This window comes from Petromyzon marinus, chromosome 28 (assembly GCF_048934315.1).
Source record: "Petromyzon marinus isolate PM22_M1 ecotype Great Lakes invasive population chromosome 28, UKy_Petmar_22M1.pri1.0, whole genome shotgun sequence".
Lineage (NCBI taxonomy): Eukaryota > Metazoa > Chordata > Hyperoartia > Petromyzontiformes > Petromyzontidae > Petromyzon > Petromyzon marinus.
The window spans coordinates 7,609,674-7,627,692 of NC_133694.1; the positions used below are offsets into that span (position 1 = coordinate 7,609,674).

Genomic DNA, 18,019 nt, shown 5'->3' on the forward strand with positions numbered 1-18,019 from the left:
ATTGAGTTATGTGTATCAGTGGACACATTTTCTCAGGCAGTGTGCACCCAGTGGACACATTTTTCAGGCTGTGCACCAAGTGGACACATTTTCTCAGGCAGTGTACCAAGTGGACACATTTTCTCAGGCAGTGTACCAAGTGGACACATTTTCTCAGGCAGTGTACCAAGTGGACACATTTTCTCAGGCAGTGTACCTAGTGGACACATTTTCTCAGGCAGTGTACCCAGTGGACACATTTTCTCAGGCAGTGTACCAAGTGGACACATTTTCTCAGGCAGTGTACCAAGTGGACACATTTTCTCAGGCAGTGTACCCAGTGGACATATTTTCTCAGGCAGTGTGCACCAAGTGGACACATTTTCTCAGGCAGTGTACCAAGTGGACACATTTTCTCAGGCAGTGTACCCAGTGGACACATTTTCTCAGGCAGTGTGCACCAAGTGGACACATTTTCTCAGGCAGTGTGTACCAAGTGGACACATTTTCTCAGGTAATGTACCCAGTGGACACATTTTCTCAGGTAATGTACCCAGTGGACACATTTTCTCAGGCAGTATGCCCAGTGGACACATTTTCTCAGGCAGTGTGCGCAGTGGACACATTTTCTCAGGCAGTGTACCCAGTGGACACATTTTCTTAGGCAGTGTGCCCAGTGGACACATTTTCTCAGGCAGTGTGGACCCAGCGGACACATTTTCTCAGGCAGTGTACCCAGTGGACACATTTTCTCAGGCAGTGTGGACCCAGTGGACACATTTTCTCAGGCAGTGTGCACCAAGTGGACACATTTTCTCAGGCAGTGTGCCCAGTGGACACATTTTCTCAGGCAGTGTGCCCAGTGGACACATTTTCTCAGGCAGTGTGCCCAATGGACACATTTTCTCAGGCAGTGTGCACCAAGTGGACACATTTTCTCAGGCAGTGTGGACCCAGTGGACACATTTTCTCAGGCAGTGTGCACCAAGTGGACACATTTTCTCAGGCAGTGTGCCCAGTGGACACATTTTCTCAGGCAGTGTGCCCAGTGGACACATTTTCTCAGGCAGTGTGCACCAAGTGAACACATTTTCTCTTGTAGTGTACCCAGTGGACACATTTTCTCAGGCAGTGTGCACCAAGTGGACACATTTTCTCAGGCAGTGTGCCCAGTGGACACATTTTCTCAGGCAATGTGCCCAGTGGACACATTTTCTCAGGCAGTGTACCAAGTGGACACATTTTCTTAGGCAGTGTGCCCAGTGGACACATTTTCTCAGGCAGTGTACCAAGTGGACACATTTTCTCAGGCAGTGTACCCAGTGGACACATTTTCTCAGGCAGTGTGGACCCAGTGGACACATTTTCTCAGGCAGTGTGCACCAAGTGGACACATTTTCTCAGGCAGTGTGCACCAAGTGGACACATTTTCTCAGGCAATGTGCCCAGTGGACACATTTCCTCAGGCAGTGTGCCCAGTGGACACATTTTCTCAGGCAATGTGCCCAGTGGACACATTTCCTCAGGCAGTGTGCCCAGTGGACACATTTTCTCAGGCAGTGTACCCAGTGGACACATTTTCTCAGGCAGTGTGCCCAGTGGACACATTTTCTCAGGCAGTGTGGACCCAGTGGACACATTTTCTCAGGCAGTGTGCACCAAGTGGACACATTTCCTCAGGCAGTGTGCCCAGTGGACACATTTTCTCAGGCAGTGTACCCAGTGGACACATTTTCTCAGGCAGTGTGCACCAAGTGGACACCTCCCGGGGCTGTCTCCCCAACACAGGGATCGCGTCGGCGGCGGCGGCGACGGCGATTGGCCACAGTCGCTGGCGCCACTGAAGCGCCGGGCCAATCGGAAGGCGGCGCCGTCGCCGCCGCGGGCGAGCTGCTTATCTGTAGTGGGGAATGCAGTTGGCGGCTTACAGGGGGACAGCGATGGGCGCCTACTCGGACCTGCCGTGCCTCACGGTGCTCGCCATGTACGTGGTCTCATCAAGCATCCTCACGTCCAGCGGCATCGCCTCGACACACTGGAAGCTCTACGAGCCCGAAGGTTTGTTTTTGTTTTCGATGTTATTCTCGGGGGGGGGGGGGGGGTGTCGAGCCTTGTTTGTCTGGGCGAGGCTACCCCCCACACCAGCCGTAGGGCTCGCTAGGCGAGACCGAGGATCACGCCTATAAAGTAGGCCGCGAGATAAGAGGTGTTTTTATTTTTAGTTTTTGTTTGGCGTTTTTGACGTCGTGCATTGTCGTTGCGTATTCCCCCCTTGACGGTCGTTGGTGATGATACGAGTTGGAGTGGTTTGCTGTTTATTATTATTGTTGTTGCACTATTTGGTTATTGGCGCACCTACTGTACGTATCTCGGAGTCTCCTTGGCTGTCGACCTCTGGCCGCTTCTGTAATGGAGGGGACGGGGTTCTCTCGGTCTGCGTGCTTATCTCGCAGAGATTTTAACGTGCGCCTTGGCTTCTGCGTTCTCCCTTGTGTCGCCTCCTCCTCCCGTGTGTCTCTGCCCGCCTGCGGTTTAGATGCTTTCCTCGTGTCTGTATGTAAGTACCGTACGCGTTTTGTCTCTCTGTCTCTGTGTGTCTTGTTTCTTTGTGTCTCCTCTGTGTGCGTGCTTTCTGCCTCTGCCTGTGTCTTTGATGTATTTTGAGGTCCTTCCTCTGCGACTGTCTGTCTGCGTTTCTCTTTATAAATCTGCCTGCAGTATTTTAGGCCATTTCTGGTTGTCTCGGTGTCTTTGTCTTCGCGTCTCCCTACGTGGCTCTGTGTCTCTGTTTCTCTGTTTCACTGTGTGTCTACCTCCTCTGTATGTCCCTCTGTGTCTCCGTATCTCCGTCTCGTTGTCCCCGACTTGCCTGCATGCCTCACTGAGTAGCGAGAAAGGCCCCCTTTCCTCCCCATTCTTTACACAGGGTAGCACTTAGCGTTAAGCGAATGCCTCACTTGCCTGAGGGGCCCCGAAACATTCTAGTTGATCCAGTTGTACGCCCCTGCCATAACCAAAGCCACGGATGCAACCCGGCGTAGCCATTTCCTCTTAGAACTGCAGTTTTTGGAAAATCCATACCCGAACTCAAAGGAACCTGCTCACACACACATCACCAGCCAGAACCATCTGTAGGTGTGCCTCTTGGTATCTTATTCTGGTCACCACACCACTGACTACCTGTCCCTCGGTCACCTGCAAACTCCTTCATCCTGAAAATATGCCGCACCCATCACATTCTCCTTCTGATTACATCTTCAACGTTTGTTTTTTTGTTGTAAAAAAATCATGATCACACACACACACGTATACACCTATGTGTTTATTTCATAGACATTGCAATATACCGACACGTGTTCAATGTTTTAACCCCCAAATCGAATGCGCATATTGCTTGAGATATTGGTATCTCATTTGTATAGATGATTGTGGCAGAATAATGTAAAGGCTCATGATGGTTTAGACGCACTATATTTATTAAATTTTGTCAAATATAGGTGTGCCTATGCGTATACTAGGAAAGTAAAAAAATGTGCTCAAAAAGTTACAGCAAAGACTTGGAATTATTTTACCCGTAAAGCATGGTCAGCCCATAGTTTCCTTCTCAACTTGTAAAGACAATATACAATCACCATTATTGGGACTAATTAACTTTTCATTGGGTACTGTACTGAAAGTCTACCGATTACTTGTGTACATTTGTGACTTTTTAAATCGCCTCGGCTTTTAGCGTGGTGTGATGTTTTTTTTACCGCGTTTATATTGCTCCAAAACCTTTCGAGGCCACCCTCTGAAGAGTCATTACTGGAGCGAGTCCGCAGGTCATTTGGTGTCACCGTGTGTTTGTGTTTACGGCGGTTCAGAGTTCACGTTAAACGCCCAAATTGTCAATACTGTGCCGTAATGTGGTGTGTTGCGTGGCAAAGGGCCAGCTGTTTAACCTGACTTGACTTTATAAAGCTCGTGGATAAAAAAACACATTTGAACGACTGCTGTAAAATTGATGCAAGATTACCCCCTAGGGTTGCTGTAAAACTGTTAATGGTGTGTGTATTTTTTTTATGACAGTTGCAATAAATTTGTTTTATTTTAATGTTTGTTTTATCTAACATTCAAAATCAGGTCAGTTCCATTTTATAGAAACAAATATTACAGATAACAAAGTTGAAAAGTTAAACTCTTCATCTAGTTCTGAAATATTGATATGTTATTAACCTAGGACTAATTCTCAATACAATTCCTTATCGGGAATTTCTCTATTTACCTGAAAACGCTGTTTTTTCTCTTCTATCTATTACAGTTGTATTGCTCATTATTCTGAATTGAGATAACGCCTGTTGTACTTTGCACTGCAGGGTGTCCCTTGATAACGAGATGTCTGTCTTATTGGGCTCACATTTGTGTTTTTTAAAGCCAACTGTGTACTGGCGATCGCATATACAGCTGACACAGTTACCTTTGACCAGGTAAAGAGCACAAGCTGGAAAGTATGCAAAGAAGCCACATAGGTTGCATGCTGGAAAATACAGAGGCAGGAAGAGGAATACCATGGATTGGAGAGCAAACACAAGTTAGAGACGTAATATTGAATTAAGGAAATTAAAATGGACTTGAGCAGGACACGGGTCATGGCTAGAAACAATGATGGCCATGGTAGAGACTCACCACAGAGGTGATAGCCAAATGAGGGAACATGCCAGAGATGGAGCAATGAAATGTTGTTGTTGTTGTTGTTGTTGTTTCAAAAACAACTTAATGTGCAGGAGATAAATATTGTTTTGTTGTGGAACCATGGGGGTTGCACAAGCTTGGAGGGAGGCCTGCATCCAGCAGTGGATTGATCAATCTTGATTTGAAGGTTTCGTGACTGCAGGAATCCATACTCTTTGGTTCTTTCGAAAGAACCAAAGAGTATGGATTGATCATAGCAGTTCTGATGCACTGTCACTTGATTATGAATAAAATTGGTATATGTATTATTGCGCCTAACGTTTCACAGCCTAGGAAGGGAGGCCTTCGCCCAGCATTGTCTCGGCAGTCGTTGAAGACGGCGAAAATGAGAAATATAAGTGGGATTTAGATTCCAGAAATATGGATGTAAAGTCGTTAAAACAGCACCGCTACTGCAGTAGAGGGAAAGGAGTCAATATTTTCGTGTTTAAATTTTGATTTAAAGCTTTCGTGACTGCAGGGATTCATATTCTTGGTTCTTTCGGTAAAGTCACGTAGAAGGGAAACAATAAAATAATAAAAATATAAAACAATAAAATTCTCACGACGTTTCGACGGCAACACAAGCAATCATCATCAGGTGTGAAAACCACAACAATAACATTTTCTTGTTTTTTTTATTGTTTCCCTTCTACGTGACTTTACCGAAAGAACCACGAATATATATTTTCGTGTTTGTTACTGGAGACTGACCAAAAGGAAAGTGAGCACAGCTGTTCATATTAGTTACTATTCCGGTTGCAAACTGGCACGCGAGTGTGTGCCCTGTTGACACCATCTGCCTTCACGTTTGTTGATGATGTACATTGGCGTATTAAATGCGAGCCTCTATAAATGGCATAAATGTTGTAAATGGCACAAAGCAAACGTATTGCATACTTTATTGTGCCAGTCGTAGTGTTTCTCACTCATTGTAGTTTAAGGAAATGTTTCATTACCATGTTTTTTTTATAATTAATTTAACGCCTACACTAACTTTCCAATTGCAGATCATGTTGTTTTTAATGCGTTTTATAAATTATATTTTTGTTTATGCTGTACACAGTAGACAGTGCCGTATTGCTTAAATATAATTAAACATTACACCGCGTATTGTATGAAAAGAATACTGTCAATGCGAGAGGCTTAATTTTGATAAGTTGCTTTATGCATGAAATGTGCTTGTCTGAAAGCATTAGTCACAGATGCACATGCTAAACACTTACATAATGTACTTGCATTATATTACTACAAATTACGAGAGTTTTCATTACTTTCTTACCTGAAATGTGTAGTTAGGAATGGCTCCTTGACGAACTTTAGTTTTTACATGTCATTTCAAGAAGAAGAACATATAAACCACGCGTTCATGCTTGTGCTATTCATTTCCATAGGGTCGAAGGGAAAAAAATGGGAGTGGGATGGAGGAGAAAACAAATCCAAGACTTCGGAAGTCGTTGTTGTCGGTGCAGTAAATTTCATGTCTTCTGTCGTCGTTTTTGATGGGTGTGCCCAAAAAAATGATATCGGAACATGCCTGGACAAAATCCATCTCTCCACAATAGAAACCTGATGGCCCCGGGCTGCTGCATTGAACATATTATACTTCCGTGTGCACAACATCTAACGGTGTCTTAATGATCGTTCCAAGTCTTTCAGTATTGACAGTCACATGGTGGTTCCGTAAACCTGTAAAATTGTACTTTCATGCTTTAGAAATGGAATGGAAAATAAATTACTTATCAACATTTTAAAGGGACACATTTCTGATGAAAGGGGAATAACTATGCGCTGTATATATGTGTATGTGGAACCTCTTCGTACAATATGTAGCCAATTGCGTTAATCGGAAGTGTGGGGGAAGGACAACAAAGTAAACACAAACACTGTTCTAAAGCAAATATGTAAATGTTTCCATGCTGTGGACTGTACATTTTGCCAAATTATTGAGTGCAGTTAGTCATGATATAAAAACAACAACTTTAAAGTAAGATATTTAACAGATATGGGTCTTGTATCGCCATGAAGAAAGAAGAGTTGGGCCTTCATCCCATTGCACCAGTATGTCTACAAGCAAAATCTGGCCTTGTTTTAGGTTTTGGTAATTTAATCGGAGAGTGTTGCAAACGTTGCTGGAAAACATTTATCCAGAATTCCCATAGACCAGTGATAGCCAAATGTTAGTTTATTTTTAAGTCAGGGAAACTGAGCCCGTGTCTAAAATAATAAGTAGGCAAAGGTTCATCTGTCCACATACAAGAAAAACTAAAAGCATTTGAGCCCATTAGCCTTTGAGTCTTTTCGACTATTGTCTCGACTAATATTTTAAAGAAAATCAACAGTTTAGCAAACTCTACACTTGTAAGTGACACCGGACAAATTTCATGCCTGTTCCTATCAGAATAGTTGTATGCACCCTAATATATGCAGGGTCCAAAATGTTTTCCCATTTTGGTCAATCTTCAGATGCAAACATTTGTTGGGATATGTAAAAAAAAAGTTTAAAAATATTGCCCCTCCCCCCACCACCCCCAATTTTTGTGGCACCCATAATTGAAAACTTTTTTCTTTGCAATTTTAAAAGTGTGAAATTACCACTTCGGAGGCTCATCGGCGATCATTGCTTATTTGTAAATTACTTGTAGATGATGACGCAATACATTTTCATAACGACTCCCTTGTAGCAAGTCTGTCCTATAAGTATGTTTGTGTGTTGGTAATGGCCCCCTAGTTGGCACATTAGGGGGCACAGGTGGTACATCTGCCAGTCATCTCAGTCAGTCAACCCATGGCACCTCGGTCTTCACGTGGCCTTAAAGTGCAAATAGCCTGGCACAAAGCGCCGTGGTGACGTCACTGACAATTAGTGGCTAATGGCGATTGTTCCTAACGGCACTTCCCCCAATAACTGTTGAGACGATATGGGGAGGTCGTTGTAACGGTCTTCCCTCTTGTTTCCGTAATTCCAGACTATCTTCCTCGTTTCGCTACACAACTCCCCGTGCGTCTTCTGCCACCCACGCTCCTGGTTTCCCCTCCCCTGCTTGGAAGGGAAGTGTCTCGTGCCTGTACCACGCTATCAGCCCAACGCCACCTTTATCCCCGGCCTTGGCTTCGGCTTCTGTCCCAATTTCTTGACCTTTTGTACCCAGCGCATCTCTCCTTATACCCCGTCTTCCCCTTTCTCTGTCCCCCGCCGCCACCACCACCACCATGGGGACGCCACAAAGTGCCTCTGTCCACCTCTCTCTCTCTCGTTTGGGAAAAACGAATATTTCCAATTTTGCAAGATTCTTTTCATAATAAAGGCTTTTGGGTTAGATCGTGTTATTTATAAATGTGTCGTAACCCTCCACCACCCGACACGGCCAATCGGCAAAAAAGTGTCACGTTGACAAAAGACAAATAGTTCACTACTCTCACTGTCTCTCGGTTTTCACAGCTCGTTGGTTGCCATTCTTCATCCACCCTCGCTGTGCATCACTCATATTAGCGTTAATCTTATTCCTGGTTCCATTTTAGTTCCATTTATTTGGTGTAGCCCTGTGAGCCATTCGGCTCTTGAATCGGGTGCAACTGCAACAAACAAAAAACAAAACACGAACAAGAAACACATCTTAAAGTGACTATGTGTGACTGTGTAAACAGAAAATCCAGGAAAAAAACATCAAAATATTCCTGAAATAGCACCGTACACCAACGCTGTGTGCAAAAATCCCAGTGGGATGCAAGTCAACAACAACAACAACCACAAGACAACTAAGATTAAGGCCATCAGTCTAACTCCATACTACAATAAACAAAAACATGACCAAACCAAAAAACTTTTCGAAATCACCAAAAACAAAGCCATACATGCAATGTAACAGTGATCATAGGGACTGTGCTACAAAAGCAGAGGCTCGACTCTTTTTTTTGTGCTGTCAGGGAGGGGTTTAAGTGAACCCCTGCTTGGCTCTGGGGTTGCTATTGAAGTGCAAGCCCAACCTAACGAGGAGGATTGTCTCACCAACCTTTAAAAAAGCTTATATAGTTAATGCCCCCACAATTCATGAATTTAAGACTAAATTAAAGACGTGTTATTTTTGTTCAGATCGCCTATGAATAACTCAAAGTGAGAAAAGGGGGAGTTGCCTCAAGCACAGTTTAGCTTTTCAATGTTCATTCTTGTTTGTATTATCTATACTGAATTGTACGTTGCAATGACTTTCTTCCCGAGTGATTTATATCAAATGCCTAATTTTTTATCGAGCCTGGAGATATACTGCATTGAAGGTGTGGTATAATAGTAAATAAATAATGATGATGCGATCTCCCCCAGGTTTGGTGAGGCCCAAAGATGGAGGCGACCAGCAATATACACTCCTGGACGACGACGAGACAGATTGGGAGGGCCCGGGCGGTGACCCCATCATGATGATGATGATGAGCGGGCGGACGAAGACGGGGGGTGCGCGAGAACAGCAGCCTTACAGCGCTTGCGCTCGGCAGAGGAGAGCGAGCACGAGTCACGGCGAGCAGCAGAGGTCGGTGGAGGCCCTCGCGGTCGGGGGGGGGGGGGAGGGTAACCTTGCCATTAGAGAGGGGGCACCCGTCCGTTGGTTCCGTCCATTTAAAATACTTTATAGCAACGTATGTTGAACTTCTTTCGCACCATATGTAGCCAACCGCGCTAATCGGAGGTGCGAGAACTTATCAGTCGCGCTTTATGCGAAATGATATGCCAGCGTTACGTGTAGACTGATAGTGAATACGATTGCAAATGATGCAGATGAAAACGAGGAAACGGTGCAAATTTAGTGGTGACAGTTCAAAAAGAGGGTGAATTTGACTTGGAATCACACTGCCAAATTGTGGCTCAGAACCGCCACTCGCTTTCAAATCGTGCAGTGAGTTGTTGCACGATTACTACATTTTGCCGCCTGGTGCGGCTCTGTTTGCGCGGCATGGGCAAAGAAAGAAAGAAAGCGAGAGAAAAGTTCGAGCGGCCGTGCTTGTTCTGCGCGCTAGGCGGCGCGACTCGGACGAGGGGCTGCTGACGTGCGGCACGCCCGTCAACCTGACGCAGCTTGACCACCTGGAGGGCGTCTCGCGCCGCCACCTCCTCGCCTTCCTACCCGAGCCCGAGGCGGCGCTGCTGTTCACGGGCTCGGAGGACGGCGGCCACGTGGACGAGGTGGCGCTCGAGAGGGACCTGCGGCAGGCCGTCGCACAGCACGGCCGCGAGGTGAGGCCGCTCCCTGCCTGTGATGCCCCTGTTCAGATGTGCTTGTGCGGCCGTGTGGAGCGCTCTTCCTTCCGATATTAGGAAGGCACTGGAGCTACTTGCTTTTTAATCTAGATTGAAAACTAATTTCTTTAGAACTGCTTTTTGTGCTTTAGTTGGTCTTTCTTCCGCACCTCCGATTTATCACGATTCTCTATGTACAGTGCGAATTTGTGTGGGCAGCGGTAGTGTAGCGTTTAATTAACTGTCTCCCCTAGGTTGGCCTAGCCTCAAAAGTGTACCTGGTGCAATGTGTAAAAACATTTCCACTGGGGAGACGAAGGCAGTCAGTCGGGTGTGGTGCTGGCCACCCATCTGCTCATGTGCCATTTCGGCCTTCATAGGTGCTCGCTAACAGTACTTGCCCAAACAGTCTTTGAAGGCTATACGGGGGATATTGGACTTTGTTAAACAAAAGCAGGCACCCTGTGATGGAGTGTTTTAAGGCAAGGCTTATTCGTCTATAGGCATTAACTTCCAAAACCACTTGATTATGAGGTGGTGGTTAGGATACAGTAGTGCAGCAAGTAGGTTTTTGTGAACCGGTCTGTTTCTCGGACCTTTAGAGGACGCTGCCCCATATGTACGGTGATGAGCTTTCTCTGGGCACTCCGGTTTCATCCCAAATGATGAAAAACAACATGGTCCAGTCCATATTGAAGACCTTAGCCTTGAACAGCAGCAGCTGGTAAAACGATATAATCGAAGGACCGAGTGAACTTCTCAATTCAGCATCTGTAGGAGCTCCAGCACATGGAGTGAATGTCAAGCATCGTTCCAAACGATACATGGGACAACCCATAATCGCATGGGGAAGCTAAACGTAATAACCAATCGTCGTAAATCAAATTGGCGTGTATCGGGGTACACCTTTATCCTGCTCTCGTGAGTTCACGCCTGTTTTTTTTACAAAGTAAACGTTTTAACTTTAACAGGCTTCCACGAGATCTGCTCACACTGGGCACATGCGGGGTTAATTATAACAGTAAACATTATTTGGTACATTTGGTAATGGCGTCATCATTTTTATAGCACAAGGCTGTCGCGAAGGACAACGCTGTATTTTACGGACAGTCTGCGGTAGTTTCACAGGAGGGGGGTGACGTTGCTGCGTGTCTAATCCCAGTCGAGTGATAGGTGCGGGTAAATATCCGAATTGGAAACATTTTGACCACGACGCCACTGTCAAGGAAGACGGTGCCGAGTTTTCCGGTTGATGCACCCGCCGGTGATAACCAGGGCGGCTGGCCGAGTTAAAACTCCGAAACTCTGCAACAAGCGGCGAACGCTACGTCCACTTCACAGGTCGTAGGCAATGGCTTGCGGTGGGTTTTGCAGAAATTCTGCCATCGGTGCAATCCTCTGAGTTATTTTCCACTACCATGCTAGAGTAAGGCATTGTTTATTTCCCCAACATCCCCTCTAATCAAACCACATTTACTCGTCATCAATTTTATTTGTGTTGCTGTTATTTTGCATTTTAACGGCTTGGTTTATCAACTGCATTTAAGAGGCATTCAAAAAGTGTATTTATAAATATGCGTTGACTTCCATCTAATACAGTAATTGCATTTCGAATATACATCGGAACGTATCTTATGCACACACTTATTATTCCCGATTGCGTTATATGTTTTTTTATATATGTCAAGCACAACCACACAAACCATCAGATATATCCATGTGTTTCACACAATTGAAGTTTATCTTAAGTAAACACGTAAAATTAAGTCTGATGGTATCCTATGGCAAAATTGATTGCTATCACCATGCATAACAGGGGGGGCTATGTTGTGGGGAACACAACTGCGAATACATGGGCATATGCAGTAGCATATACCCATGTGTCTCCCAGCAAATCCAGGAAGCTTAACGTTTCCCTGGCTGCTGCACACGTTCTGCCACCTGCTCACTTTCAGAAGCAATCGCCGTGCACGATGGCCTCACTCTTCCGGCAAATCGGCAACTACTGGCGCCTCAAGGGGAATGCATACCACGCCATCGAGTGCTTCCGCAAGGCGCTGGCGCTGGCGGGAGAGCGGCCGGACGTGCTGCTCGACCTGGCGCGCCTCCTCTTCAGCCACCAGTTCAGCGCGGACGGCATCGAGCTGGCGCGCCGGGCGCTGCACCTACATCCGCCCGACCAAAGCGCGTGGCTCCAGCACCTGACGCTCGGTGAGTCGGAGTAGCCCTTGCTCTTTCCCCGTTCCTAAACGCTCACCGTAACCACTCGCCATGACTCAAACCCTCGCCTTAACGCCTAACTCTAACCCCTTGGGAGCGTATGGCTGCAGCATGTGACACTCTATGAGCTGGCCTAACCCTAGCATGATAGCCCTAGCCCTCTTGCATGGACTCGCTGTGTTGTGTGGGGATAGGGGTGCCGTGGTGGTGAGATGTTATAACCCCCTTGCCTGATATACAAGAGCTTGTGGGTTCGATCGCGACCCTGACACCTGCTGTATATTTTGAGTTTCCATGTCTCTCTACCCGTGGTCGCTTGGGATTTCAATCCGGGCCCTCTGGTTTTTTCCTACACATTTAGAAACATGTTTTTAGAGTATTTGGCTGCTATAAATTTCCACGTGATAAGCTACTTCGTTGAGCTACCATTTGTGGTCAGGTCGCTTCTGAAACATAACTATATAGCTCAGTGGTCCTCACCTGGTAAAATAAAAATATATTGAATGTCCTTATACCTTGTGTGCTTGGTACCAATAGCGGTGTGATTTTTTTTCTCATTGGTGATATACCAGTGGTTTACAGCCAGAGGGCGCTAAACTAGCACCTTTACCAGAACAATGAAACGAGAAAGGTTCGGAAAATATGCTTAACTTTGCCAAACTTGCCAACGAAGTGGCAAAAGAAAAATTGTGTAAACCTTTTATCTTTTTCAAAAATGTGAGATACAGTCCGATTAGCTTTTGAAAGTCAGTGTGTAGTAAAAGGGTAAAACAATTGACAGCCGACCACTTGAGTCAGTCAGGTTGAATCATAAAATGTGTAAACTGCTTGTTTTTTCACATTTTACATGAGATAAAGTACAATTTAGCATAAGCGGGCTGCTTATCACCACTCGGACCAAAACCTTTCGTGACACGTAGCGCCTCCGCTACAGCCTTGCTCCACGAGAATGGCGCGAATACCAAATTTACTCGCGGATTTGACCTCCCTCCCTCCCTCCCTTCACCTCCCCCCCCCCCCCCCCCCCGTCCTTTCCTCGCAGGCGAAATGCTCAAGGCGGTGGGTGACGTGACGGGCGCGAGCGTCCACTTCCGCCAGGCACTGGACCTCAACCCCGGCTCGTCGAGGGCCGCTTCCGAGCTGGCGTCTCTCCCCGGCTCGTGGGCGTCGGCGTCGAGGGCAGCCAGCGGCTGTGGCGGCGCCGGCAGCGCCGGCGGCGCCGGTGGCGCCGGTTCCCCCGTCACGGCGTACACGCTCGTGCTCATCGTGGGGCTGGTTGCCGGCGCGCTCCTCACGCTCCGCCAGACGGTGGCGGCGGCCGGCGGGCGAGGTGCCGAAGTGTCGGGGGCGGCTGCCGCTGGGGGGGCCGCGGCCGTCGGGGCTCCGGGGGAGGCCGGCGGCGGGACGTCGGGCGGAGGGGCGCTCAGGAAGACGCTGCGGCAGGTCGACTGGCAAAGGAGCCGCATCGCGACCCCGTCGCGGGTCATCCGCTTCAAGAAGGTCAACCACAGTTGAGGTGTCGGCGGGGGAAAAATAACGACGATTTGTATCATTTGTAATTGTTTTGAGATGGGGGTGGAGGAGGCGGGGGGGGGGTGTATAGGGGTGGGGGAGGTGTGGAATTCACACAAATTTATATGTTACTTGCAAAGGACTTCCGGCAACACAGTCGCATGATGTCCCCACCCCCCCCCCCACCGCCGCACGTTCGTGAACGTACCCGAGGCATTATTTAAAAAGCAATCTCAGCCCTCAGATCGGATCCCCCCGTAGCCCAGTCTCCTTCCATCCCCTGTGACTCATGTTCACTGCTGACTTAACTCATTGTTGTTGGCCAGCGCTAAAACTTTCCAACTGGATCGGGTTGTCCGGAGTTGGACTTACAATCGTAGAGGTGATAGCCACAAAATGCAAGCTGCTGGTTGTCAATGCCTAAAGCGACAGACTGTTATTTGAACCAATGCAGCATTGCATTGTCGTACTTCCAAGTTTTGCAATAAATTTGTTCAGGGGCATTATCAACCAATATGCCTCCTGAAATAATATTGTTTTCAGTAGATTTCATAGTTGTGACTGCAACAAGTCTGACAATCAGCCAGTCTGTCTTTGCACGTACACGTTTGGACATGTGTATGAAATGTTTCTAAACATATCATTTGTTAACGGAATAGCGATACGTATACATGGTACAGTTTTTATTTTGACAGCATCTAAATACAAGAATATCTTTTCTGCTGAGTTTCTTCTGATTTAAACGCAAGTTCCACTTTGAGATGACACTGTGGATTAAAATTGGCTACTGAATTAGTGCAATAGGAGAAGTTTATATTGTGAGTTGTATACATATCTAATCCTTGTTAAATTGCACAAATCTCTTTTTATTATAGTACCTTGAAAATTAGCGACACTGGAAAGCAAAAGCAAGTGATGTCATTTTTTGCAAATGTTTTTTTGCGTGACTTGGTGCACATTTCTGCAAAAGTGAACATGTTCTTCCCATCATACATGTTAATGTGGAACTTTAAAAAACATGAAACAGACGTAACCAATAGACACCATGTCACAAGAGTGTAATAATCTTATTACGTTGAGATTTTATAATGTAAAAGTCCACAAACAGCCACTGTCCCTGATTTGAATTGAATGTGTGGACTAAATTTTTTAAAGATATATTTTGAATGCGCTTACACTCAGCCATGTGTTAAGATGCCAAGCTGATATTCTCACTCAATTCACAGTTTTGGTTTGTCTCGGAACAACCAATAATTGTATGGAACACACGCACGGTTCATAAACCGCTTTAATAATTGCTGTGAATGCCCATGAATGACCACTTAAGTATGAATTAACATTGCTTAAATTGTGCATCATAAAGTGCTCAATTAGCTAAAAGCATGTAAAAAATCTTGAATACCACGTTAACATTGCCACTACCGTACCTATTGCATTTTACACACTTGCATCAAGCCATTCAACAACATCACCTGTGTTAAAATAAAACGTGTCCTTTAAGAACAATATCGGTGACATCTTTCCATCCGGTGAAATAATCTGCATTGTTAATGTAAGAGGTGAATCAATACTGGACTCTGTTTTTGCAATAATGTTCATTAACTGGAGGGCATCGTTAAAATATTTGACAGTTAGAACCTCAGGGCTTTGAACACCAGCCTAATTTGTCAATTATTTTGAAACCTATTTTATCATAGTATGTCCATACCTCAAACACTCCATGTCAGGTCGGCATGACCATGTGTTTTGGTGGTGTTTTTGTTCTTTCGGAGGACTCGCATGAACAAAATGCCTTGTTTTCTTTTCTCCATTTTAAGATCCGTTCCTCGTGTAGTATAACGTCTTCCATTGCGGGTCGTTCATTGAAAAAAAAACATTTGGCCACAAATCCGTGTGCTCCGTTCCTCTTGTGTTCTACTGCGGTGTTACGTTCGTAAGGCCACGAAACACACCTGGCAAGGCAGTACGTTGTTGGTGTTGAGAAACTGTCCGCGATTTAAAGAGTGGTGCTCGCCATCATCATAACATGCACTTTGTGAATCGCAGCACTGCAGTAAGATGATTACTCGTTCATCGTTTATTGTTTCATTCCATTGCATTGTGACCGCTCAATTGCATTGAAAAAAGGAAAGGGGAAAAAAATTGCACTCCAATAAAATGAAAGCATAATTTCCTTCGCGTTGGTGTCGTATGTTCGCGCTGCTTTGAGCACTACATACTGATTCGCTATGGTTGACGGTGCTTATGTACACAAACCCCAGCAGTTTCCATATGCCCGTGTTCAATACTCTTCCGAAAGGCCCGTTCGTAAGCCACACACCTAAGATGCTGTTGCAGAGCTCTTTGAACCACCGGTCCTTGTGAGCCACCAGCATGCAGATTTTTTTTTTCAAGAAACCTGATCAGTTATTTTCCATGGGATAGTCAAAATCGAGCCGGCTATAGTTTGCTTAATTCTTCCCAGAAGTTGAGTTTGGAGGGCGACATGCGTTGGCTCAAACAAAATTCCATTTTCATGATTTGCCAAGTCACTGAAGTTACCATATAGTACGTACATGGATTTCCCAAAAATACAAATAAAAATGTCTTACAAATAGAATCACGGCAAAGACTGCATCGCTGTCAATAAATAAATAAAATGTTACATTCAACACACCCTTCCCGCTGCCAACAAACATTTCAAAACATGTGTGTCTGTGCTCAAATTCTGATTGTATGGAATTCATGCCTGGGACATTTGAGGCTGCATATTCTTCCTTCTTTTGGTGAAGTCACGTAGATAGAAAACTAAAATAATAAGTGATATTTAAACATACTTTTTGAAAAAACACGCTTTAATGAAATGTACCGGACTGGTAATGGCAGAACTCCACGACTCGAGGAAGTGGCCCCGAGTCTAGCCATAACGTAAGTGGACCGTGGTGATTTACAGCCAACGTCAGTTGAGCGTGGACAATTGGACCCAAGCCGAAACATAACATAAAAAAGATGGTTTAAAAATATGTTTTTTTTATTTTTCATGATAGAATATAGTATTGTCATCAATATGACATAAGTATACCAAGTTTGTAGTGGATACCACATTGGGAAGTGGGTTAGAATTGAATTACAAGATTTGAGGATACAACAACAACAGTTAAATAAAAGCGTGTGAAAATAATTAAAAAATTGTAAATAAGAAAAGCAAAAAAAACCCACAATAAAAATATTAAAATAAAATTAACAATAAATTGAAAATAAAAGCAAAAAATCCTGAATTCGCGGCCCAGCTCGAGTTGAATACAGAAACGCGTTGCCTGACGGCGGCTGGAGTTCACACTTGGGGGGCTATACATTGCCCGGACGGAGTTGTTGGAAGGCACGGGAGTGGCAATGCCCCCCACCAAACTGCACAACTTCATTAATTTTCAGTAGTTTACAATTAAGATTATAAATGAATGATATGCACCCTGCGATTTCCCAATGTGCGGGACAAGGCGAACCCTTACCCCACCCCATATATATATAAGTCAAAGGTCCGCCTATGGCTCAGGGAAACGCGACACTGTTGTGCCGAGGAAATATCTGTCCGAAAACACTTTTTTGTCCGTTCGCAAACACTACAAAATCCACAAACCAATCCCTAAAATACAACGCCGCTTTCCAATACCAATGCGCATCGAAGTTATAGATTAAAATTATCAATTAAATAGCTTCCAAGAGCCTTTTTTTATAGTATCTCTTCTACAAACTAGTGTGGTTGGCACAAATCTAAATGTTGCAACTCGTGCGGTCGCATGTTTCAGAGCATGCATTGGTGATATCAAATACCCTAAAAAATCGGACGCTACCTTTAATAACAATGCAGCAGCAATATCTCCGCAGGTCTCTCAACACACACAAAAAAACGTACAATTTTTTTCTCACAAAACCATCAGCCGCACGTCCTTGTGAGAGTGCGTAATTTCAGCATCAATTCTTCAAGTCGAGCAAAACTGAGCCGGTTTCGGCATAATATCCCGTCAGCAGTCGGGCTAGCTTTAATCTACTAGTGAACTGGTGATGTTACAGGCAAGGGCCATCTCTTTACATCATCCGGGCTCCCGAGTTCGACACAAAAACTATCATTTCGTGGAGAATATAAATAAAGTAACCGTATTAGATTTTTTTTCGAACCATGCTTGTTCACGTTGGGAGTCCTATAGGTGTCGCAAGGCGCACGCTGTTGTCGCGGCGAGTGAGGCTGCGGGGTTCACATTCACACGTTCAAGAGGCTGGAGCTGGGCGCAAGCGAGCTGTCTGGAGGAATACAAAAAATGCAACATCTTCTTTGGTTCTTTCGGTAAAGTCACGCAGAATGAGAATAAAATCATAAAATAACACAATTCT

The 18,019-nt window shown here is 45.2% G+C and overlaps 1 protein-coding gene across 1 annotated transcript; it reads left to right on the forward strand.

Annotated features, from left to right (window-relative positions):
* The first annotated feature begins 1,851 nt into the window (after window positions 1-1,851).
* On the forward strand, window positions 1,852-15,820 carry LOC116946975 (uncharacterized). The gene is made up of 5 exons (XM_032962281.2): window positions 1,852-2,037; window positions 9,011-9,215; window positions 9,700-9,916; window positions 11,875-12,130; window positions 13,182-15,820. Exons 1-5 carry the CDS (start codon window positions 1,890-1,892, stop codon window positions 13,652-13,654), a joined length of 1,299 nt encoding a protein of 432 aa, XP_032818172.2. The 5' UTR covers window positions 1,852-1,889; the 3' UTR covers window positions 13,655-15,820.
* The last annotated feature ends 2,199 nt before the right edge of the window (window positions 15,821-18,019 follow it).